This window comes from Apodemus sylvaticus, chromosome 2 (assembly GCF_947179515.1).
Source record: "Apodemus sylvaticus chromosome 2, mApoSyl1.1, whole genome shotgun sequence".
NCBI classification, from domain to species: domain Eukaryota; kingdom Metazoa; phylum Chordata; class Mammalia; order Rodentia; family Muridae; genus Apodemus; species Apodemus sylvaticus.
This window is the reverse complement of record NC_067473.1, coordinates 72,119,069-72,145,524: the sequence shown is the minus strand read 5'-3', so window position 1 is coordinate 72,145,524 and position 26,456 is coordinate 72,119,069. Positions and strand designations below refer to the sequence as shown.

At 41.2% G+C, this 26,456-nt stretch overlaps 1 protein-coding gene across 1 annotated transcript in view; it reads right to left on the bottom strand.

Annotated features, from left to right (window-relative positions):
- Positions 1-245: 245 nt before the first annotated feature.
- The window catches only part of Cntnap2 (contactin associated protein 2), a 1,662,736-nt gene continuing 1,636,525 nt past the window's right edge, over positions 246-26,456 (bottom strand). The window contains exons 22-24 of the mRNA XM_052172851.1: positions 25,825-26,064; positions 2,847-2,927; positions 246-445 (exon numbers count right to left, since the gene is read on the bottom strand). Of these exons, the coding sequence (XP_052028811.1) occupies positions 246-445; positions 2,847-2,927; positions 25,825-26,064 (521 nt within the window). The remainder of the gene's footprint in view (positions 446-2,846; positions 2,928-25,824; positions 26,065-26,456) is intronic.

Genomic DNA, 26,456 nt, shown 5'->3' with positions numbered 1-26,456 from the left:
TAAACTCTAAAAGCATTTTTGTATTATTTTGTTTTGATACAGAAGGGGGGGGAACTCAGCTATAAAGAAATATTAAAAAGTATATTTTGTGTGGCCATCAGTCTTAAGAGTATTGGGCTGCTTGCCTTCCCCAGCTTGTGCTGATAGTGTAAGCGTGTGCTCAGGGGTATGACGCAGGGTGCTCTTGTCCCTATCCCTCCTCCCTTAACTCCTCCCTCCCCATCCCATGGCTGGAAAGCCACCCCTCAAATGAGCCACTCTTTTTTGCTCTCGTCAATGGTCTCTGTGAAGTTGGGGTCGTTGTTCATGATGGCGGCATCTGCACTCTCAGCTGACTCCGCTCCCTTGGCCTCGTTGGTATGGTAGGTGCCCTTGTGACGGAACATGTACCGGATGAGGAAGACCAGGGTGCAGAGGATGGTGAAAATCACCACAGCAATGACCCCTAGGGAGACCAGAGAAGTACCAGAGGTTAGACAAGCCTTGCCCACATCCAAGATTTTCTCCCACTGCATCCATTCCAGATCCCTTGGATGCGACTCTTTTCCAGCAACAGTTATGAGGACAGCAGAAGTAACACATGGCTTCTGCTTCCAGACACAAAGGGATCAACAGGAATCAGAGGTGACTTGCCCTCTTGCCCAAAGGAACTAAAATACTAGATAAAATGTATGAAGCATCTGCTTTCAGACAGTGAAACAGCAGGTCACTCAAACAAATAATGCCCAAAGAAACAGTCTGAAATGATGAATTTCCACACTTTGCCCAGTTTTCATACTGCAGGGAGAACCAGGAGAACCCAGTGGGATTCTTGAGCCGGGGGTGGGCCTTCAGGGCCAGTGCATGTGATCTGCACAGATGGATCTGCTAATCTATGAAGCTGATGAACCTCCAGCTGAATGCATGTGAGCGTGTCTATGACCTTCCACAGAACTAGGAGCAATTTTCAGAGCTCACACAGGGCTGGAAGATCATCAAGTTCTATTGCAGAAAACCCCCAGGCATTCAGTACAGTGAAGGGTCATGCTAAAGGTGTGTAAGGTCTGTCAGGATTTGCCTTGCAAAAGCTTAGCATGACTAAAAGATATCAAGTTGTAAGTACTGTATGAACCTCAGCACTCAGTAGAAGACAAACCTCTATACTCAGTTACGTTAGTAATGTCTCGAGGCCAATATAAAAATGACCAAATGGGCAAAGGAAACAATAGCAGTAGGAGCAATAACAATAACAAAACAAACAGGGAGGAATATTTCATCCCACCAGGAGAAAAATCAATTAGACTAGAAATAGCAGATATAACAGATGAGCACATGTCTATGCAAACCAACCACTCCTAACACTGACTGACTAATGGAAGCACTATTCAAGAAGAGCTAAGCATTGCAAATGTGGACCCAACTGATAATATTACAAAACAGCAAAGTGAGAACTGTCAGAATCAGAGGAAGAATCAGATCCATTCATAACCACAGCTAGACACTGCGGGCCTCTTCTGCTTTCTAATAGAAAGAACTGCTAAACAGAAAATCAATAAGAATGTACAAGACCTGTACAATATGGAGTCAGGTTTGTTAACAAGCTGTAGATGGTTAAAATTTTTTTTTATGATGTCTGTCTTGTACGTAGAATACAAACTCTTTCTTTCAAATCAATAACAAGAAACCAAACAACCAATTTGGGAGGTGGAGAAAGATTTTAAGACAGCTCACAAAATATATATAGGTGACAATAAACACACACACACACACACACACACACACACATACACACACACACACACACACACACAAAGACACTTGGCACCACTAGTGATGATATTATCAGACATCAAAAAGTACAGTGACATCGTGACTCATCTACCAGAGTGGCTAAGTAAGAAGGCTGACAGCAGTGAGCGTTGGTCAGATTGGGGAGCACCTGGTCTTTTCTATATTGATCATAGGACTATGAGCTGCATGCCAATGTCTTACAAAGCTAAAGATCTGCTTACTTTAATCATATATTAGTGACTGAATCACTAATCATTATCTTAGTGACTGAATTTCCAGGCATTATGAAAGAAAAATGGATACTTAAGTCCACATAAGATGTGAGCAAGATTTATCATAGTGGTTTTACTCATAATAACCATAATCTAGAGATAATCTAGCAATAGGTAAGTAGATAAGACAGAGGACAGCATTTTCATTCAGTGAAATACAACTTGGCAAGAGAGAGAAATGCTATTGATAAGCAAAACAGTGTGGACAAAACTAAAAAAAACATTATGCAATGAAAAGAAAGACAAATTTTATACCAGTTATTGAAATCCTGGAGGAGCAAAATGATTAGATGGTTTTTTTTAAAGTAATTATAAAAGTAGCTGTGAGGTATTTTGGGGATGATGTGTTCTATATGTTGTGGTGGATATGGGTGTATGTATGAACTTGTCAATAGTAACTGACCTGTGTTATGTATAGGTTCATATGATACTTTGAGTTTATCTTTTTTTTTTTAAAGTCAAAATTAATAAGGGTAGGGACCTTGATGAGACTATAACTGAACTTAGGATGTCATCTAGCTACCCTTTTAGATATATTATATTTATGTGTGTGTGTGTGTGTGTGTGTGTGTATCTGTGCATGAGCCTGTGCATGTGGGTGCCTATGGAGGATTCCCTGGAGCTGGAGTTACAGGCAGTTGTACACAGTCTGATGTGGGTTCTGGGTACTGAACTTGGGTCCATCTGGAAGAGCAGCATCTGCTATTAACTGCTAAGCCATCTCTCCAGCCCCATTTTTTTTTTAAAAAACTGCTTTTTTCCAGGTGAGTCGCTGCTAGAAAGCATGTTCTATATAGTACATACCTCCAATGATAGCTGAGTTTCTGTTGACTCCATTTCTTATAGCTTGGCCTTGTCCCGGGTTATATGGGAAATCAGCACTGGCTGTGGAGAAAGACAGAGGGATATGGAAGAGGCAAATGCACCGAAGAATTTCATACTTCTTTCTTCATAAAACCCTTTTACATTTTTTATTTCTACAAATGAAATTTCTACCATGTCAGATAGACCCAACCTTGCTATTGTCTCCCACAAACATTCAAGAAACCCCCATTCTTGCTTTTGCTATTTCTTTTTGTACAAGTTCCAATGCTATATAGTTTGTTTAAGGGCAATGTTAGAGAATCTTAGAATGTTCTGTGGCAGCTGGTCACTGATCTGCTGACAAGTCTGTGTTTAGAATAGTCATCTTAGGGTGTCTTCCAGTGGTTGCTTTCAAGACAGTGAGTCCATAGACACTCAAGCCATGGGAGCATATGACCTTCATAATCCTCCTGTATGGTTTAAACAGTCTCTAAATTGCTGATAATACTCCATGGACTTTAATGATGTTTACAAAGCCACTTTACTGTACATTTTAGAGAATAATGATTAGGGGCAAAGTCTATGTGCATGTGCATTTAGGATAGTCCTTTTGCTGTTGTTGCTGCTGTTTTATTGTTTTGTTTTGTTTTTTGGGACAGGGTTTTTCTGTGTAATACCCCTTGCTGTCCTGAACTTGATTTGTAGACCAGTCTGGTCTCGAAGTCACAGAGATCTGCTTGCTTCTGCCTTCTGAGTGCTGGGATTAAAGGCATGCTCCACTAGGCTCAGTATAGAACACTTTAGGAGGGACTGTTTTTTGTTTGTTTGTTTGTTTGTTTCATTTGCATTTCTTTGAATCTAACCTGCAGGACCTACAGACATAAAATCAGAGGGCTTGTTTTATGATATTCTGCCGAGATCTTCTGCCCACTTATATTCCATACATTATGAACAGTTTGGGGTTTATATCCTGATGAGATTTTTACAGCACCCATTATTTGTTTAAGAGGAGTTGATTCTTTAATATTTAGCATGACTTTGATAAAACACTAGACCTTTCAGGAATGTATAGAAGGCTTAAAGTTCAGAAACACTGAGAGGAATGTTAATGGCTTAATTTTCTATTTCTTTCCTGTTAAAAAAATTAGAACAAAATTTATATGTTTCTCAAAGATGAATTCTATTAGCTCTCCAAAGACAAATAGATTATGAAACCTTTCTCAGTCAGTGGAGCATCTATAGTAAGTAATCCATACAAGCAAATTTAGTTTATTTTTGGCAGGACTGGGTATAAAACCTATGGCTTTGTACCTGCCAGGCAAGCTTCTGCCATTGATCTACATTCCCAGACCCTTCCAGCCCACAGATAGATTTGCATGGGTTGGGCTTCCACTTGAGGAGTTCAAGCAGATCTATATTCCTGTGAAGCTAACTTTTCCTCCAGTAGATGGAGCAGAGAACCAGATCAATTCCTGCTGGATGGTGCCAAGTCACTGTGAGACTCATTCATTTCCAAGGTCTGCACTTGGTATGATTAAACAGAGAGACTAGTGATATGATTCAGGTAGAAACCTTGCTAGGGACTCAGTTTGTAAGGCTAATTTATCCCTGAGTATAGACCACTAAGAATCTTCAGGTCAACGACAAAAATAGTCAGAGAGCTTTCTCTTCCCATCTCCTTAGAAATGTGTGGGTGAAATGTGAGATTTCACATTTTCAACTAGCATGTGTGACTTAGTTAATTTTCTCTTAGACTCATTTAAAAATTTTAAAAATTTGTTTTGTGTGTATGTGTGTGTGTGTGTGTGTGTGTGTGTGTATACAAGCATTCTAGGATGCACTGGTGGAGTTAGGGGACAGCCTGCAAGAGTTGGTTCCTTCCTTCTACCATGTGGGTACCAATGATTAAACTCAGGTGGCCAGCCTCAGCAACCAGTGGCTTTTTGGTATATCACTAGTTTGGGCTTTGAGAGTTAGTATTTTTTTTTTTAAGATGTATTTATTTATTATACATAAGTACACTGTAACTGTCAGACACTCCAGAAGAGGGCATCAGATATCGTTACAGATGGTTGTGAGTTACCATGTGATTGCTGGGATTTGAACTCAGGACCTTCAGAAGAGTACTCAGTGCTCTTAACCACTTAGCCATCTCTCTAGTCTACCCTCTCTACTTATTGCATGCAGTTGAAGATGTGATTTCTTAGTTTCCTGTTCTGTCAGCCTGCTATTTTGGACTCTCTCTGTCCAACTGAAAGACAAAAATCATCCTTTCTTTTGTGGGGAGCTGAGGAAGCCTCCAGTGAATATATAAAGAATCAATGAAGCCCTGATTGAGTATGTATTGTTGACAAGGTCATGCCTATGTCATGTCTCAAATCTACAGGAAATTGACAAAGCCTTCTTCTTGGGTCAGGCTCAGAGGATGGAAAAGCCTTTCTCTGGTCTAGGTAGAGATGCTGCAATGTATACAAAACCCAGCAACCACAGGTTTCTTCCCCTGAATGTTTACTGAGACTACTAGCCTATAGATATCTTCTACCTAGACTAATTCTTCCTCATGTGTCATATATAATAAATGTGCTGAGGCTGTTCCAAGTTGCAGTATAATTGGTGCTACTCCACCAGAGTGGGAGATTCAAGACCCCCACCCCCACCCCACCTTTCTTCCTATGTTTGTTCTTCCTTCACTCCCTCGCAATCCCAGTCAAGTTTCTAGAACTAAACTTTGCAGAATGTGGCATTTGTCCATCAGTCATGGCATTTTGTCTTGGCAACAAAAATAACTAATGCTTGATATTAATCTGGTTACAGAATTATTTCATGTGAATAAAACCAGCTTACATAAAGACACAGTAGAAAAATAATCAGATTTTTTCTTTAAATCTGGGTCTTCTTTCTCAGAGAATTATTACTCTGTAGATATGGCACATTCATTCACTTCCTAAATCTTTATAGAATATCTTCACCATGTCAGACTCCATTCTGAGTATACACAGTGAACAATAAAATAAGCAAGACTGTATTAATGAGATTTTCCTGTCCCTAGTGGTCTAATTACATGCGCCATCGAAGCCTTTGTTTATAGAGTGAAGATGCTAATTAAAAGTGTGGATGTGGTTTGAATTATGATCTCTATATCTGGTGACTTGATTGAGGTTGCTTTGTAGCTGTCATTTCTGTGCATCATGCAGTTCATATTAGCACAAGGCTCAGTAAGAATTGGCTCATCCCTTGACATGGCCGCTTTTCAAGGATGAAGTTTAGACCATCACTGTCCATCTTTTATACCTTCAGGCCTTGTGATAGTGTAATTACTCTTCTCCATATGTTATTTGGTCCATATCCAGCCTGATTAGAATTAGAACCCAAGTCAGTTTCAAAAGAAATAATCTTCCCACATTGGAGCCCTTTGAAAGCTAGGAAAAGCCAGGTAGGTGAGTTGCTTAAAGGCCCCATATTTTAGATAGTTGAGTATAGGTTAGACCTATGACAGGAAAGGCCCTTTTAGGTGATGAAAGAAAAAAAATCATGTTGGACATACTGAATTTGCTGTTCCTATAGAACTCTCATGTGGGCCTTCCTTCTAGACATGCAGAGACTTTGTGCAGACATGTTTCTTGTCTTCTGATAAACATAATTCTGACTTTTTCAAACAATATGAAGTTTCAAAACACATTAAACGTCACCCTAGAAATGTGGGGACAGCATATGGGACTTCATACTGCTCCAGCATATGATTTAGTTCTTTTCTTCTTAGGGTTGATTTAAAATTTTTTTTAAATGTATTTTTATATGACAAAAATTGCAAGGTAGCTTTGTTATCAGCTTACTATGACAACATTCGTGACGCTACCTGCATAGCTGTAATAAAACACTGTACACTTCAGGAATTTGTAATTTGTAATGTGGCAGATGAACCATGGCAAAATTTCTTTCTGCTTCAAAGCCTGTGGTGTTGTGTTCTTGACTTCAAAATTACTAAAAATCATAGATTCTTAGACATATTGGTAAGCTCTTCTCATCTGTATGATTCCCCTCCAGCACAAAGATGGAACCCAGGTCCTCATGTAAGCCACACAAATACTCTACCACCATCCTACATTCCCATCCCTTTCTGGTTCCTTTGATGCTACAGCTATAACTGGTGCCAGGAATTTTGGGAGAAGGAGAAGAGACACGAGGTTACTCAGAAGAATGAGAAGAGTGAAAGAACACTTGAAACCTTCCAGGATTGCCACTGCTGTGAATCTGAACTTTTGGGTCTTGGGGAGGCCCCACGAGCATAGACTGTTTCTCCAGCTCCTTCCCCCATGAGGCTGCTTTTCCAACTAACTATTCTGAATGCAATGGATTCCTAATGCTTCAGGCCAGCTCATGTGAAAATACTCCCTGGTTTGTCTGAACATCTTGTTTATCTTTCTTTTTTTCCCATCAAATTTTACCTTTTTCTTGAAGGAAGGTACCCATTTCCAATTAAGTGGCCAAGCCCCCTTTCACCAGCTATAGTATTATTAATTCTTATCACTTCCCTTTCTTCCTATCTTTTATCCATGTGTTCTCATGTAGGTGCATTCATGTGTGTGCACATGTATGTGGAGGCCAGAGGACAATTTGGAATGTCATTTTTAAGGCACTATACACCTTTAAACAATAAGTCTTTTTAAACAGTCTTTCATGGACCTGATTGGATGGCCAGTAGCCAGGATGTGCTTGTCTCTGTCTCTTCAGAGCTGGAATAAAAAAAATCACACACTATTTTTTAAAAAATGTGGGCTTTAGGGATTAAACTCTGGTCTCATGCTTATAAGTCAAGTATTTTATCTACTGCGCCTTCTCCCCAACTTCTTTTCCCTTTTTATGTGGTAGATATCTTTTAAAGGAAAGGACAAATCTAGTTCAAAGATCCATTCTGATGAGTGATAATGTTGTATAATAAGGGGTGAATGCATCTTCATTGATGAGCATAATTAAAATCAGTCTGTGGAGGTTGTACAAACATCTGCGGGGCCTCTTTGTGCTGGATAGTTTTATGTCAACTTGACGTGAGCTAAAGTCATCAGAGAGGTGGGAGCCTCAATTAAGAAAATGCCTCTGTAAGATTGGGTTGTGAACAAGCCTGTAGAGCATTTTCTTAATTAGTGATTTCTGCAGGCAGGCTTAACTAGGGGCTCATGGTCCTGGGTTCTATAAGAAAGCAGGCTGTGCAGGCCATCACAGCAAGCCAGTAAGCAGCACCGCCTCCATGACCTCTGCATCAGCTCCAGCATCCGGTTTCCTGCTCTGCTTGAGTTAATGCCCTTTCTGCTTTTAGTGATGAACTGCTATATGGAGCTGTGAGTGAAAAAGAACCCTTTCCTTCCCAAGTTGCTTTTGCTCATGTTGTTTCATGACCAAACACAAGCATCACAGCAGCAGAAACCATAACTAAGACATTCTTCAATAACTCTTTCATGCAGGTATATTTAAAAACTCAGCTGCTCACTCTCAATTAAAGCGTTAAAGCAAGGCAACAGCTTTATATTTTAGTCTTTCTTTCACACAAACATGGGAAATGAATATATTAAATAAAGAAAGCACATAAAAGATGCCATATCCACTAGACCTTGGTTGTTAGAAACCAATTAGTGGAAAACCTTCAGGCCATTAGAAACCCTTACAGAATCAAGGACATTCATAGTTCTTTTTTTTTTTTCCTTTCTTTCTTTTTTTTTTTCATGACATCACTGATTTTTATGGTTTTATTTTTAATTTTAGCCTGGTTATTCTAATGCATGTGAATACTTACTTCCTTGTGGCAAAGCTAGTTTATTCTAGCAATCACAGCAATTGCTGCTTTAGTAGATGTATTTCATTGTTACTGTCTTTTCCCCCTGGGTACCAACATCTTCTTGGAATGAGTATAGAGAAATGCAGTGACCAAGACACAAGCTTTGGACGTGGATGAAAAAGCTCATTCACGACATGTGCTCCAGGCTACTGCTGGTACTCCTGCCTCCCGGCCTTCCAGCCCCCTGGGAGAGCCAAACAACTTTAGCGGTGCTGAAATATCAGGGAGTCTATATCTTGGGAAACAAGAGCAAACCCAAACTTGGATTAGTAAAATAAAGAGATACTGATGAATCTCAGAGGCAGACTTATATCCTATAAAAACATTCTATACTAAATACATGTCTCCCAGATCCCCAAATGATAGCAAATACGAAGTGTCCTCCTAAAACAGCTATCTGTTGGAGGTTAGTGCTATTTGGGGAGGTTCTGAAAACCTTAGGAGGTGGACTCTAGCTGGAGGAAGCAGGCCATTTGCTACTGAATCCTTGGAGATCCGTTAACAGTTCCTGGGCCCTTGCTGTTCTTCTCCTTGCTTCCTGGCCATCATGCCGTAAACTGCTGTGCGAATAACCATCGGAAATGGTGAGCAAAAAGAATTCTTTCCTTCCTTGAGTTGTTTATGAAAGGTGTCTTGTCAAAGAGCACAAAATCACTACCATGGATGACAACCACCAGGTGGAGAGCCATTTCTACTTTGATTTAATGTCTCACAGAAGTGTGTGTGATTCTGTATATCTCTCCTGCATAGATTCTTTTTGTCTGGTCATCTCCATTATTATATTCATAGACCAATGCCCTCTTCTGTACCCCTGGACACCAGGCATGAAAGTGGCATACAGACATATATGCAGGCAAAACACTCATACATACTGAAAAAAGATTGAGAGATTGCAAGTCTTTTTGGTTTTACTGTTTTTCCTTTCTCCAAAACAGAGCATGAAAGTCATTTGCCTGACAAAGGAACATTCCAGACACTGGCAGTGAGGGCTCAACCCTAAGAGTCCTAAGCTGACACTGCAGACCAGAAGCCTCCATGGTCTCTCAGTAGCAGATATCACCCCCCCCCCCCCCACACACACACACATACAAGAGTCAAGACGACACAAAGAGAGTCATGGCTGCACTTATTCAAGGCAAATGTTGAAACTGGAAACCGACTTTAGATTGCACTCAGAAGTACAGGATATTGAAAGGATATTTGAATTCTTTTCTCCAGTTTCTTATCGGTTTAGGGAAGTGGGTAGAGAGAATACAGAATAAGACAAAGATAATTTCAGTCGTTGTGTTTTTTATTTACTCTTTCAAATAGGAAACCGTGTAGACTGTAGGCTCAGAAATCAATGGCAAAACCCCCCATGTTTAACTGCATATAAAAGTAAATTAAGATTATTTAACATAAAACTCCCCCAAATGATATGCACTAAAAGCTTCAGGTTGTCATATGTCAGAAACAAAAAGAAAGGGGAAAAAAATTGGATTTGACATCACATAGAGAAAATGTCTCCATGGAAACCACTGGATCTTCAGCATTGAAAGTGATGATCTGAGGCACTTTAGCAAAACTGCTGCTATTAATTATAATTTAATTTAAATTACAGTGTTATTTTGAAGCAGTGCCTAAGATAGAATGTGTGTGCGTGTGCGTCTTCTTGTTTTTCTCAGCCTCTTTGTTCCTTTTCTCTTTTTGAGTCTGAGTTCTATAGAAGAAAGTGATTTTTCCCGATTAATTTGTTTCAGCTATTCACTATTGACTGCATTTTAAAAGTAGACAAGAAAACAAATGGATATTGATAAAGACGCTGAAGACGTAGGCAGTCTTGCTTTCTTTGAAAGAGGACACTGCATTTCTCAGTTTGAGACTCAGGTTCCTCAGGTTTTACAGACAGACAATGCTTGGCCTTGCCAAGGGGATTTCTGGGATTTCTGGGTTTCATCTTTGCCTTTATTTTCCACTTTCAGTTTCTGATAAAAGCCAGCTTGCCAGAATTTCCCACTTAATATGGGGAAGAGATTTTTGAATTTTTGCCTTCTGACTTAAAAACCAGTGTAGTCAAATTTTGTACCCAAAGGCAGAAATATGGCCACTTGCTTGACAAAGATTCCATGAGGAACAGAGGTTAACTAGGTATAAACAGAATAAATGAATATTTATGTCTACAATATGTCCTAATTATTATTATTTTTTTTTACAAATCCCTATCTCTATATCAAAGGTCTGAATGAACAGTAAACTTTATTGTATTTATTATATTTATTTTTTCCATGTATAACTGATTATAAACCAACCCTCATGATTACTGTTTAATACTGTTGGGGACACTTGTAGAGTACATATTGCTACTTTTATGCTTGGATTTTAGATTCATTAGTCTTTAAACCTTGGTCTGTATTAGAGTAGGTGAATACTTGGAGTTGGTAGTGACAAGGCCAGAGGTGTTCAAGTCACCTTTAGTCTCCTCATTTAGGGTACCTTCTGGGAATCTTACTGTGGTAATAAGGAGATGTGTGTGTGTGTGTGTGTGTGTGTGTGTGTGTGTGTGTGAGAGAGAGAGAGAGAGAGAGAGAGAGAGAGAGAGAGAGGGAGGGAGATCAAGTTTAACATACATAAAAGTAGCCAGTTGGATATTACTCCCACTAGTGCTATAGGAAGGATCAGAGCGGGCTGTAGGAAAAGCTTAAAACTTCCTAGTAAGGGAGGAGCTTACTGCTTATGTAACTGGTCCATAATTGGTCATGATGCTCATGCCTGCAGCTTTAGAGCTGTCTGGTACCGTTTTCATTCTTAGCAGATTATTTTTACATTTGTACCTGGTCCAGTAGTTTGTTCCAGGACACAAGAGCCTAGAAGTCTCAGAAGATAGATGCCTTCTTGACTCAAATCCATGCTTATTACTATAGCTCTTAAACAGGGCTTGAATGGCTAGGCCAGCGAACCCCAGAACCATGGGTGTTAACACAATTTCTGAAAAGAAGCTATGTCTACAGAGACTGAATGTTTGATTAGAATATCAGTCCTGTGGAGAGGCTGGAAAGTAGCAGGTCCAGAGGCTAATCACCTTATATAGCCCCACCCCTTTCCCAACTCTGTGTTGGAACTAACAGAGATTTAAACAAAACAAAACAAAACAAAAAACCAACAACCTTTTGGAATCTATTTACTTAGCAGATCAGTAGCTCCCACCAATCCCAAAACTAAGAATTTCATCAGATGGGCTGGTGAGATGGCTTAATGCTTAAGAACACCAGCTGCATTTTTAGAGTTCCTGAGCTCAATTTCCCAGCAACCACATGGTGCTGATGCCCTCTTTTGGCATGCAGGTGTACTTGCAGAAAGAGCACCCTTACATTAAAAAAAAAAAAGCAAAAACAAAAACAAACCACAGAACGTGGAATTTGGGGTAACCTATTTGTCTGTTTTCCCTGGGCCATTTGTTACTCAAAATGGCTTCCCTGTGTGGTGAAAGCTGGGGTTTCTTCCATGAGAGTGGGGTGGGGCTTCCTTAGTGATGTGGTACCTTCTTCTTTGCTGAGGGTGATCATAACTTCTTTTCCCTCCTGCCATAGGAAGTGATGGAACAAAGAAACAAATCTGGGGAAAGGTGCAAATCCAGGACGTCCTTTTCAGCTGCCGGTCTAAGGAGAGCACATTCCCTTTGTGCTACATGGCTTGTGGGATTGAGTTCCATGGTAACAGGCTCCCTGTAAAGTGCTTTTGTGTCCTATGTAAATCAGGCCCTAGAGGTCGGTGTGACTGGGTGTATTCCGAGGTGTTCTTAGGCTGGGGGACATTACTGTACATCTTCAGCCCCTGATATGCCCTAGGGGAGAGCAATTGATCTCAGAGTGCTTTGCTTTATAGCTTTCCAACAGGAAGGTGCATTTGGATCACTGAGGATCTTGTTAAAATTCAGATTCTGAGAGGACACTCCTGGCCAGGCCTGAGGTCTGCATTTCTAACAGGCTCCTAGAGTGCTTGAATACATAGTTTCCTTTGAGTTGCCCAACATTAATTGAGACACCCCAGTGGTGGTGGTCCTAACCTCCAGCTATTCCTGTGTATTAATTTAATGTGCTTAAGTGGGAACTGAAATAATTCCTTCTAAGAACTTTTCCCTCAAAGCCCTGCATTTGTGTCTTTAATGACCTGTGCACTAGAATGCCCCCGTGGGGCCATCTCCCACTGTTCCATTTCTTTAGCTTTGTCTTTGTTTATTGTTGTGAAAAGACCACTGCTCTAAGAAGATCTCATTACAAGTTTTCAGCACTGTGAACTTAGGGGACAAAGTCTATCCTAATTCATATTAAATGTAGCGTAAGAAAGCACAGGCAAAGAATTAAGTATTTACCATAGGTGCATCCTTAGATACCATGTTATTTAGGTTTTCATGGTTGTGATAGCTGCACACCTGACACAAACAAGGATTAATCTGGGCTCATTTCAGATGTTTCCGTTCACCCTTGTGGGGAGGGTCTGGGGAACTCATGGGTGGCCATGGGGGAGGGGAGATAGATAGATAGATAGATAGATAGAGAGAGAGAGAGAGAGAATAGTAGGTTCTCTCTTCCCCCTCCTCTTATTCCTTCCAGACTCTCAGTTTATGGGATGGTGCTAGCCAGATTCATGTGGGCATATCCTCCTCTCTTAGTTAATTCTCTCTGGAAATGCCCTAAGGGACATGATCAAAGGTATGCTCCAAGTCTTCTAGGTGCTTCTTTATGCAATATAATTCAACTTGATAACAGAGGTACCACAGCTACCTTGTATCTGTAAAGGAAGTGTGTCAAGGAGGAAAAATATTGGCATAATCATGTACTTAGGATCCTGACGCATTTGAAGATGTCCATGCCATTTTGTTTTCTGTTCCTTGCAAGGCAGGGTTGTACAGTAATCAAGAAACCAGTTCAGAGTACAAATTCTAGGTCTTGTAGGCATATTATGGTATGTCTAGTCCCCCAAGTGCTTAAAAGTAACCTGTCAATAGTTTTATTAAATATCTGGTCATAGATTTGCATGCTCACAAGCTTTGTGAGCAAATCACTTGTAAGGGAGGCTGAGCTGAAAAAAAACTGATGGTTTTCATATCAGCAAAGCAGCATTAGGAAGCCCAGGCTGTCCATAGCATAATGGGCTTGGTTTCTGCTTTTATGGAGAGCGTGAAGGGGAAGGAAGGAAAGCGACCAGTCACAGTAAATGAGCTCTAAGGTTGTTATTTCAAGGACATTCCCTGATGCAGGTCAGCTTTCCCCAGACGACAGTCAGAGATTGGTGTAGTTTATGAGATGAAGGTCTTCAGAGGATCTGTGTCCCTCACGCTTCTGTTGAGAGACACGTCTATGTGCATTCTCACGCTTCTGTTGAGAAACACGTCTATGTGCATTGTGCAAGTGTCAAGAGAGATGTCTGGAACTTATGGCCCAGCACTCAGCGACTCACACGTCTATCAGGTTAAAACAAGTCTTAACCATTGCTCTCCACCTCTGAGCAATGCTTAGGTGCATGACGATATCTTAGGACTCAGGTGAGGCAAGGGGCTCCTCAGACTTTGGTTTTGTGCAAATTTCTAATTAAATTCAGGGGCCACAGCTGGAGTACAGAGATGGGACTTTGGGACATGGCTAGGTATTATGGATTTCCTTTTGTCATTGTTGTATGTCTTCTGATGATTTGAGTAGATAGCAGACTGCATTTTTAAGACAGTTACTCTTCTGCTCTAACCTTGAAATTTCAACTTGCAAAAGATGCTGTCTATAGTTTGAGATATTGAATACAGCCCTCCCTGTAAACACCTATGTTTATGTTATGATTATCTCATGGCCTTTTTTATCCCCAAATTTCCAGAAATAGGAGGGTTGCTGAGAACACTAGAGTACACCCACACTGAAGAACGCTGCCTGATTTGGATCTACTACAGATGGGCTGGGAGATGGGCAAATCTAAAGTGCCTTTGAAAAATTAAGTCTGCACACATATTATGTCTTTTACGGTAAGTGCAGCTGGGTCCTGGGTTTTGAATTACTCCTCAGCTGCATCAGTGCAAGTGAAACCTTATATGATGCATTTTATAGTTTTTGAAATTCAAGCCAATATCTTTTCTTCCTGAAAGTTGACTTAAAAATAAACTGAATTTAAAAGTCCCCTGTTAAATATAGTTCTGTTTATTTTTAAAAATAGATTTCTAAAATACCTTTTGAAATGTTTTCTTTTTCAACAAACTGTCGATCTCAAAAGAAAGACAATTGTTTGTGTTTGTTGATAGGCAGATGATTAGTGGTCATCAAAGAAGACTCTGGCAAACAAATTAGTCTGGGTTACTAAAGTGTCAGCCTGTCATTTTCTACAGACAGATTCCTCCCTGGTTCCGGCTCACCTCATTATAAAGCTAACATGATAAGCATTTAGAAGCCTTGCAGTTCTGCCAGAGCTCTGCTTCAGGTCAACAAAGTATGAAAGACATTTAAATAGCTGGAGCAGCCTTGAGGATGATTTAGCTATTAAAAAAGACAGGCAAGAGGAGAAAATGGAAAAAAGAGAAGTGTATTTAATCTACAACTATGCAAATTGTCTTCTATTCCAGACATCTCTATTCTATTTAAAAAATGACAAAATATGGTAAAACAGTTCTGAGCAAAAAAAGTGGAATCCTTTTTGTACTTGAAGTAAACAGTTGCAAAAAGCTGGTTAGCTTTCATAGAGCAAAGGCCACTGAAGGAGAAAAGCTACCAATGGTCCTACCCTAAAATACTGTAAGGCACACACAGTGTGCCTACTGCTGAAATAATGGTGTGCCCTTCTCCCAGCCTTGAATAGGCTAAATAAACCCGAAATGGTTTTATAACCTAGCTGGAGTCTTCTGGTCTCGCCACATTTGCAATTTCCTACAGGAGCTTTGAGGAGTTGACTGTCCATTGAGCTTGCTTTGCAACTTATATAAACACAGTGCTGGAAATTAAACTTTGAGCCTTGATCAGAAACTTTGTTTTGTCTCTATCCTTTTTCATTTCCAGCCCTATTTCTGGTAGACGCAGTTCTCCAAAGCTACTGGACGGCTACATGCTGGCAGGGGGTTCTGAGGGTTACCAACCACTTTTTGATTGGATTTTAGGTCTGGAAAGAGTTCTTTCTTCTTTCCATATAATGTTCATTCATTCTTTCAGAATTCCACGCATACCAGAGCAGCAAATTCTTTTAACTGCAGAGCCATCTCTCCAGCTCACATTGTTTTTATCTTTAAAGCATGTCTACTATGATGGTTAGGTGGCCCTTGGGGAAAAGCCCTTGGCCTTACAAGCCTGACAACCTGAATTTGAGCCCCAGAATATAAACGGCAGAAGGAGAGAACTCAGATGTCTCAAGTTGTTTTCTGACCTCTACAAGTTTGCATTTGTGCACGCGTGCGCGCACACACACACACACACTCACACACACACACAAATAATAGTACTTTAAATCTGATATAGTTCACTCAAGTTATTTTTGGTCTCTGTTAGCATAAAGCAAAATCATAGAAGTAATTTCTAAGTTGCAGCTAACATTACTTTTGTTTGTATCTTTTCCAGTTTCCTAAGCTCCATTTCCCAGGAAAAAGATTGAGAACCATTTTTAGTTCTTTTCAAGGAGCACTTTCAAAACAAGTTATTTCATTCTCCATGTTTAACATAACTGCACCCATATTCACATGCATTTTTGTGTTTGCTTACACTGTAACATGATATAAATTTAAATTGCTTTTGAAAAATCTTAGTGTGAGTGTATGTGCATGTGTGTGTGCTCGCATGTGTGTGTACATCAGAAGATAGCCTTGTGGAGTCAGTTCTCTCCTTCCACCTTTAGGTGTGTTTGGTGACTTGAATTCAGGTCACTAGGTTACATGGCAAGCATCTTTACCTACTGTGCCATCTTACAGGGAACCAGATTTCAATTCTTTCAAGAGCCTTTTGTGGTTATCCTTAGGCAAAAACCAAACACCAGAATCCAGAATCTTCTCAGTCTTTGTACATTTTTGAATAGTCATATAATGTACACAGACTCACTCAAATATTTCAAAACAGGGAAGAATGATTGGTCTGTCATTATTGAATATATGGACATATAATGGATGTATATTATATGGATATATAATGGAATCATTACTGGTGACTGCAAGTAAAGTAAGCCTGTAGTGATGGACTCAAAACTTCATCTGGGTGTTTTTTTCCTTTTTTCTTTTTTTCTGCTCTTCTGACCATAGGCAAGGACAGAAGATCCCAGTCTGTCAGCAGAGGCAGAATGAGCATTCCCCTGGGAGGACCTCATACATGTGAATTCCTAGAACAGTATTTTTTTTTTTTATGATGGGCTATTAAAAGAAGCCATACCTTGTCTTGTGGAGGCTTCTGCACTCCCCTGAGTGGTGCTACAGTTCCATGACATGACTATGAATGTCAGTGATACTTGAAAGATCAGTATGTAGGGTTGGGATGTAGCTTATTTATAGAGAACCTATCCACTCATATATGAGGGCCTGAGTTCAATTTTCTTCACTACACTAACAAAGTGTGGTGGTAATACACCTGTAATCCCAGAAAGTAGAGGGTGGAGGCTGAATATCTGAAGTTCAAGGTTATCCTTGGCTACATAGCATGTTTGAGGCCAGGCTGGGCCACCTGAGACTATTTCTAAGGAAAAGAAATGCAGTACAGTCATGTGTGGTGGTGAGCTACTTAGAATGCTGAGGCAGGAGACTCATTTGAGACTAGAAGTTTAACACAACTGGGACATCACAGTAATATCCTGTCTCAAAAGCAAAACAAGGCAAAACAAAATAAAAATAAAAATAGCAAAAGCTACAATATAGATGATGAGAACAAAGATTATTGGAGATAGGAAAGCCCTGAGCACCATCTCCATTTTCACTGACCTCAATGGCATTTTTGTGATACAGGAATGAAGCAAAATGTACGTTGCGCCTTGCTGGAGCCCCCGTTTCTGCATCGACAGAGAAGTTGCCATGGCAGCGGGTACCTCGGTGTTGCCCTCCACTCAGCCAGCCCCCTGTGACAGAGCTAATGGCTGAAATGCCTGTCAGGCACAGGCTGGGGGAAAATGAGAAAGGCTCTAAGTGCTTTGCCCTGTGGGGTAGGGGCTGGAGGATGGGTGGTCTGAGAGAGTGGGATAGAATCCTACCCTGAATGGCTTAAAAAAAACCAAACTATTGTAAGGAAAGAAAAGACAGAAAAAATGAGAGAGGAAATTCATTTCGTATGATGTTCAGTGCATCCAGAAGAGCCCAGAGTTTGCTCCTGTTTCGAGAAGTATTAGATCTTGTAAGAGGCTGCAGAGTTGAGAAGTAACTCAACTCTAAAGGGTAGTTTAGAATGTTATTAAAGACATGTGTAAATCACTGGTGCTAGAGAAATGGGCCAGTCACTGAGGAAAAATAAAGTTGGTTTCTTATCAGTTTCCTCCCATAAAAGGAAGTTTATAGTGGAGCAAATATGTAGATATCACCATCAAAACAAAATCATTACAAGAAATACGGATTCATAGTTCTAATTCATAAACCATGTTCCAAATGGAGGAGGCTGTAAATAACCGCCCTCAAGCACAAAGCACTAACACTTTGTCATGTAAACATTAGAGACATCTACATAGGAGAAAGCCCATACATCAAAAAAAAAAATAGAAATTAAACTTGGAAACCACTCAAATATATATATTTCAATATGAATTACTTTGTGATAGTTTTTCTTTCAACTTGAGTGATTTAGAGTCACCTAGGAGATTGAGACACAACTCCATGGTGTCCACAAGGCTATAAGCCAACACAGATTAACTGAAGATTTACTCAGAACATGGGTGTACTCATCATCTGGGGTGGGGCCTTGGGTGGAGTAAGAGGGGACAAGAGACAGCCGGGACCTGCCAGCTTTGTCCTCTCTGTGCATCCGGCTTCCTCAAGCACTCTGTCCTGCTTGGCCCTCTCGACCATGGACTGGATCCTCTGAGAACAGTAAACAAAATATCTGCTTCTTCCTTTCTGATGTTTCTGGAAGGGATTTTGCTTACCGCAATATGAAAGAAACTAATATTACTTAATGTATAAATAATACTTACAAGCCAATTCATAAGTTACCAACAATCCAATAAAAATATAATTCTTTGAATAAAGAATATAGCAAGCAGGCAGTTTATAGAAAAATAAATACAACTGACACATATACATGCACCAAGAAACTTCACCCACAAGTAATGAAAATGTAAATTAAGATGATAACAAAATTTCATTATCCAATAAAACATAGCAAAAATGAAAAGGATGTTATGAGGCACTAGTTTGACTGGGTTTGTGGAGGAAAAAGCACACTGTCAGTTGGAATATGTCACAAGACATACACTAAGTGTAATTACACTAAGTGAAATGTACATATATCTTCAGTTGGAAAATCACGTGCAAAGTTATCTATTATGAAAATATCATAGGAACAAAAGTGTAATGAATGCTGTCATTTGCTGTAGAAATCTGTACTATTGCATGTGTAGGAAAAGCAGGATTTGCAGGAAAATGCACATTAGCTAATGGACATGCATTTTTCTTCACACTTGCATATGAGTGGGTACTGTGTGGGTTGTTAAAGAGGAAGAAAGAATGACAAAAATAAGATAACGCAAGGAGTAAGTGTATGAACTCAGTGCATTAATCATGAGATCTTAGCACAACCGTGAGAAGAGAGACGAAGGTGTAATTATCGGAGCTGAAACGACGACTTTTAAGTGCTTGCAGGTGGTAAAGAAAGAAAAACACCAGCTTGTATTTAGGAAGGAAGCCGGATAGATGTGTGAAGTTTTAAAATGTTCATTATATCTATAACTCATTTGCATATGAAGATAGAAAATATTTTATCTTGAGATGGTAGAAAAGAAATTTGGAGTAGGAATAAGAAACCAAGTTGTTAAAAACCATAGCATTAGGGCTGGGGAGATGGCTTAGTGTGAGGGCTGGAGCTCAGATCCTCACATCCATGTCAGGTAGACTTGGAGGCCACGTGTGAACCCAGCACTGAGAAGGTAGAGACAGGGCACCCTGAGCTAGCGGGCTATTAGACTGCTGGAAGCAGTGAGTCCCACCTTCTGTAAGAGGTAAATAAAGTGGAGCGTGACTGAAGAATACATCCAAGGTCAATTCTCAGTCTCACATATGTATTCACACCTGAACACACATATACCCGCACACATTTGGATACACAAGCACACATTCAAGTACACTGTGCACAAATGCAAACACACACAGGAAAAATCACAGCCACAGAGGCAGGACACCTTCGGAGATCATTATGTTCAGTGGTAAATGGACTGATATAATGACCAGAAACCATGCTTCCCAGTTCCAGAGAGACTATTCTGGAAAGTAAGGGAGCATGGAGTTGTTACTATGAACAAGACCAAGGGTTATAGAATGTGGGAGCAGAGCTATGTTCCTAAGAGGGCTGGTTTTCCAACTGCTTTGGAAAACTGTAGGTTTCCATGGGAGAGTTTGAGTGCTTACCCTGAGTTCCTGACACTGTCTGTCCGTGAATTGCATGAGAGGAGAACTTGTGTTACTGTCCTTCCCTCTGCCCATGATTACTTATTTCTGATTTCTTAACTGCTTCACTAAGGAGGGTCTGTGAGGATAAGTATCAGATTCAGGGCTATTTAAGGTCTAGGAACCCGACAGTCCAGGGTCACAGTAGCTACTGTGAATTCAGTTGGCAGCACCTTCCAAAGCCAGGTTTTCTGAGGTTGAGGTATCACATACTGCATGACTTGTGCTGAGAGCATCTCTGCTTGCACTCAGGGCCTGTGAGAACGTAAGACGCCCATCATCACCCTTCTGACCAAAGACATGGAGGGGATGAGGCTTTGCACCTGTCTGTTGAAATGATCTTTTGAAAGAAATGCCTTTGGTCTAATTCACTGTGTGTCAAATATAATGAATGAGACCAAACTCCCAAAGGCTCCACGGGAATGCGTACCAACAGCTTGGCGCGCAGTTCGGAGTGGTTCCTTAGCACAGACATGGGTGGTAGCTGACTTTTGGGCTCAGGCTTTCCGCTGTTTGTTTTGAGTTTTACAGACTGTGTGAGACCATCTGCAGCCATCTCTTGTTGGCATGTCTTTCTTGTTCCAAGGAAGTAAGATTCTGAATGTGACAGAGAAAAATACCAGAACCAACAATTCTGAGAGATAAGTCACAGTAACTGTACTCTGTGACCCTTAAAATAAGCCAGGCTGGGGTCGCTTTTTCTTCCTGATGCTGACTGTTCTAGAACAGTTCTGAGAGCTCTCTAGCAGTGACTTAGGACATTGCTATGTCAAAAGGCCTGACAAAGGCAACTTGAGGAGGGATCTGACAATGCAGCGCAAGGGAGGGTCACATTGTGTCTGCACTCAGGGAAGTAGCTGATTGTGGGTGCTCCACTCTCTTTCTCCTTTTCCATCAGTTCCAGACCCCAGCCCATGGTATGGGACTGCTCACATTCATGGTGGGTCTTCCCTCCTCCATTCAACCTTTCTAGAAATGCCCTCAGACAAACCCAGAGGTGCATGTCTCCTAGGTGATTCTAAATCTAATCAGACTGACAAAGAAGATTAGCTATTTTATTATTTTTATTTTTCTGGGACTGGAGATCAAATCCAGATGTCACACACACTAGGCATGTGTTCTCCCGCTGACACAGAAGCCCGCCCTGTCTTGTTTCTTTCAGTAGCCTACTTTCCGAGTGCTCTTCAAGGAGCCCCTCCTGTTTGATGATTCTCACCTCTACTACATAGTAGAGTCAGTCGCTTGAGGTTTTAGTGACAGGTGCTAGCATTCAGTCCTCATTGGTTTTGATTGCTCAGAGGGGCAGAATCTACATGGAGACCCCTGTAACAATAACGCACTCAGCAGCAGATGCTTTTAGACTGTTTCATGGGTGTGGCAAGTCACCTAGGAATCCTGGCTAAAATGGAGTGCTGATTTGGCCCTTCCTGGTAGGATTCCTGCTCTCTAACAGGCTTCCAGGAGACCTGAGGCTGCGGCTATCGAGTGAAGCCCATCAGCTTCAAAGCCCCTCAATGAAATAAATTAATCATAGTTGTCTCAGGCCATGGCTGGCCAGTGTTCCCTTTAATTCTCTTTCTGTCCCAAAGCCAGTTCTACGCTCACATTACTCACATTATTTCTGTGTGCATGCTAGTGTTCTCTTTCTGAATAGCTCACAGCAAGAATTCTCCTCTATTCAAGCATGTGGGATTATTTCGACCATTCAAAACCCTTGACTCAGAATGGTGACAATGTAGGCTTGCGGGGGCAGTTGCTGGTGTGAGGATCCATTTGGAGTCCTAGACATAGCAAATTTATAAGGCAAATTAACCCCTGACCCATTGTGTGTGTGTGTGTGTGTGTGTGTATGTGTGTTTTCAGAGGTCCACATCTGGTATCTTCCTTAGTTAAACTCCATCTTAACTTTTGAGACTGGGTTTCTCACTGAGTCTGGAGCCTCCTGGTTCTGCTAAGGTAGGCCAGTGAGCCCCAGAGAGCATCCTAATTTTACCTCCTCACATCTGAGATTATAGATGCATGCCACCATGACTGGTGTGTGTGTGTGTGTGTGTGTGTGTGTATGTGTGTTTGTGTGAGTGTGTGTGTGTGTGTGTTGAGGATCCAACTTAGGTCTTCATGCTTGCACAGTCAGCAAACATTTTATTAAATGAGCCATCATTCACGTTCCACAAAGTATTTTTAAATGGAAGACATTTAGAGTATGGTAGATTAAAAAAGAAATCTAATTAGGGATTCTCTTTCTGAGAAGAGATAGAGAATTCTGGAAGACAAGGCAACTATGCTTCCTTCTTTGGGATATCTTTTTTTCCTAGGAAGATGGATAGTAACCTATCAGAACTCCCTTCCCAGTTTCTTTTTCCAAGAGAGTATTATGGTCTTGAGAGAGAGAGAGAGAGAGAGAGAGAGAGACAGACAGAGAGACAGAGAGACAGAGAGAGACAGACAAAGACAGAGAAAGAGAGACAGACAGAGAGGCAGAGAGACAGAGATAGAGACAGAGATAGAGACAGAGAGACAGAGACAGAAAGAGAAAGAGATGACAGAGAGACAGAGAGAGACAGAAAGAGACCCTTCATGCCTGCATGACAAACATCATCATAAGCATTCTCATGTCTGTTCTAGAAATCCCATCACATAGGCCACTGTACCTTGTTATTTTCTCCCTTTGTTCCTGTTCTAGAAGCTTTTGGTTTTGACCATTTGTTAAGTTATATCTTTTGAAAAAGCCTATATACAAACAAACTTTTTTTCTTTTTTTCTTTTTTCTTTTTTTCTTTTTCCTGTTGCTCTACCTTTTGTTATCTTAATTCCCAGGCCCCTCAGCATTGACTTTAAAAGCAGAGGAGATGCTTTTCCTCCTGATGCTGTTTCAGTGGAGGCTGCTGTGAAGGAACAGCAGTCTGACTCCTCTTTGTCCCTCCTCCCTTTGACCCCATGGCCTCTTATGCCCTCACTCACCTGAAAGAATCAAGATGGAGTCACGTTACCTGAATAAGCCTCTGACTCATCATCATATGAAGGCTGTATTCTATTCTTCTTTTTTAATAGTTCACAAGACTGACAGTTAAACATCAAAAGATACTTCCCCAATTATAGAAATGTCTCATGATTGGATCTAAACTTCAAATGGTTGGCTCCTTTCCTTTCCTTTCCTTTCCTTTCCTTTCCTTTCCTTTCCTTTCCTTTCCTTTCCTTTCCTTTCCTTTCCATTCCTTTCCTTCCCCTTCCCCTTCCCCTTCCCCTTCCCCTTCCCCTTCCCCTTCCCCTTCCCCTTTCCCTCCCCTCCCCTCCCCTCACCTCCCTCCCCCATCCTTACTTCTTGCCTTCTGACAGGGTCCTGCTGTATAACCCAGGCTGACCCTGAACTTGGAACCCTCTCGCCTAAGTGCTACAATCACAGGTTTGTGCCTACTTGGAATGCAGAATTTTAATTTGAGTGTTGACTGCTAACAGAAATGTTTTCTACACTGTATGCATTTGCATGAATCAACAGAAGAAGGACGCTGTCGTGAATAAAGCAAGCTTGGTTTTTTGTTTTTCGTTTTTTTTTTTTTTTTTTTTTTTAATACATGAACTAAAATGGTTTGGTCTCTGCAAATACATTTCACTGGCCTTAAAAGCTAATTAAGCCATAATGAATAACAGCTCATTTTGGCCCAAGGAAGTGTTTAGATATTTTTTTTTTTTGAATTCAGTTTCTTGGCATCAGACTGAGACCACACATGCTCACAGCCTCCTGTGGCCTCTACTTGCAGTATATACCTGCAGCACCCCAGAATCTGTATATTTAGCTGTTCACCCTCACTTGTGCAGGAATTCACCTAAGGACTCTCCCCCTCTGTGGCCCTGGCACGTGTCGTTTCTCCTCTTACATCTTCCCCCTTCCTTTTCATCCTTCTGCAGGAGGAATGCTTTCTTTGTTCAAGGCAGCCCAAGAGGAAAGCCCAGCCTGCTGAGTGCCCTTCACGACACTCATGAAAGGGAATTGCTGTGAGTGCCGTTGGCACACGGCTCTCTCCTCATGTTACAGGAATCCGTAAGTGAGGAACAAAGACAGCTGCTTAGTCTGTCAATGGGCTATTCTGATAATAGAACAACTCTGGATTCTTCCAAAACCTCACAGATCTTCCAGGGACAGTCCTCGTAAGACTCCCCATGGCGATGATGGCCCTGAAGCCAAATACTGGCACAGGACTGCAACATGATTAAAGCAATCGAGGTTGTTCTGTTGCATGATGAGCTGTTACAGATTAGTCTGTGGTGGGAGGGGGAGGGGTAGAGGACTTGGAAGCTTTATCTCAAGCTATAGAAAACTGTCTAACACAATAACCGTGACGATTATTAATATTATTACAGCTAATTATTTATAAACTTGCCATGAATCTGATTGTGCCAAGTTATGATTTTTAATATGCATGTTTAATTTTATGTGTATGAGTGTTGTTGTGGATATATATGTTTACCACATGCATGTAGTGCCCCCAGAGGCCCCAAGAGGGTTTCAGATCCCCTGAAACTGGACTTACAGATGGTTTTGAGCCACCACTGGGTCCTGGGAACCGACCACCACTTCTCTGTAAGAGCAGAAAGTGCTCTTAACCACTGAGCATTTTCCAGCTCCTGTGCTACGTTTTTTAAGTACATCATCTCACATGGAATTCTGTGAATTAGGTCTTAGTGCCTGTATTTTAGGAACTGAAGAATGAGGTTATGGTAGCTGCTTGATCTTAATCTGCTGGTAAGAAGCTATGAAGGTGTTGGAATTTGGGCGTCACTTCCATGCTGTCCTGTCTTGTGAGCTCTTACTGTCTTAAGGGTCACTAACATCCCTAGTTGTTTGGGGTTTCTTGGAAACCCACTGAGTACTGGGTTTGCAGGTCACTAAGAAAGTGACATAACATGTCTTTTCCTCAGCAGATTATCTGAGCTGCCCACAGTCAACCTAGGCAGAATTGTAGTTTAACAGGCTTCCATTAGAGACATTGAGGTTTTTGGTCAATTTATTTAGCTACCAAGACTACTTTTGTTTGAGCTCAGTACTTTCAAACCACATGTCTTACCACCTCCAGAAATGTAGCCAATACCCATGGGACTGTGTGTTTAGGTGAGATTTGGAGCGTTCTGGATGGTGTATCCATAGACTGGTCTTTCTAGGCTTAAATGTAGCTCTTTTAGACTTACAAATCTGTGGTCCTGATGGGAGGTGAGTCTCTGTACTGTTTTGGAGGGAAAGTAGGCAACAATGTGGAAGTGATTTAGTCAAGTCATCCATAGCCATGCTGCAGATAGAAGTTCACAGACAGATGTTCGAATGTCTCTTACCCTCAACAAAGTCCTCATCCCTGAACCCTTAACCCCTGACCTCTTTGTTTCTGGTTTTGAGTAGAAATAACTTTTCTGCCCTTCATAGGTGCCAAGCGTTATTCTGAGAACTCAAGGTTCATCACGCCGTTCTTGCTGTCTCACACTCCTCCAGCAACAGTGGAGCAGCAGCGAGGGTCTATGATCAACCCATTCTACAGCTAAGGAAAGGGGGATCGAAAGGGAGGAAGCAATCAGCCCGAGAGAGCTCCAGACTTTACCTGAATCCAAGTGATCTAGATGCCAAGGGTCAGTGGCCGAAGACATGGGGGAAAGCGTCAGTGGGGAGGCCCCGCAGTTGGACTCCACCAGCTCGCCCTGAACGTGCACGTGGGCCGAGGCGTTTGTCTGCCTCAAGGCTGCCTTGAGAGGGGCAATGTGGTTGAACTGGACTCTGGACAGGCAGCCCGTGAAGCCTGGGGTGTTGTATTTGTGAATTTCTTGGTCGATTTTCCCCGTTTCTAGAAAGAAAAGAAAGAGAAAATAAGAAGCCAAGCCCATTCACTGTGTTCTGTTGGAAGACAGCCCCGACCCGGAGAGCTTGTGTCCCAAGCTCTATGTTAGGTTTCAGCGTTGATTGTTGAGCTTTGGAGACGAAATAGTCACCGTATCCTGTGCCTCAAGGCTGCAGACTTTAATGGAGCACCGTTTGCTAGAAAATATGGGAGCGTGAATATAAGACTGAATTTGAGAAAACAAAACCACAGCATCAAAACCCACTCACAATTCTCTTGCAGCCACAAGAGTTACCATGGAAGCTAACAGCACACCAGATCTGAGTGCTTTTTCTTCTTGTTTTTCCTGATCTCTGACTATTTAACACATATTACATAAAGACCCCTCCTTAGCAAAC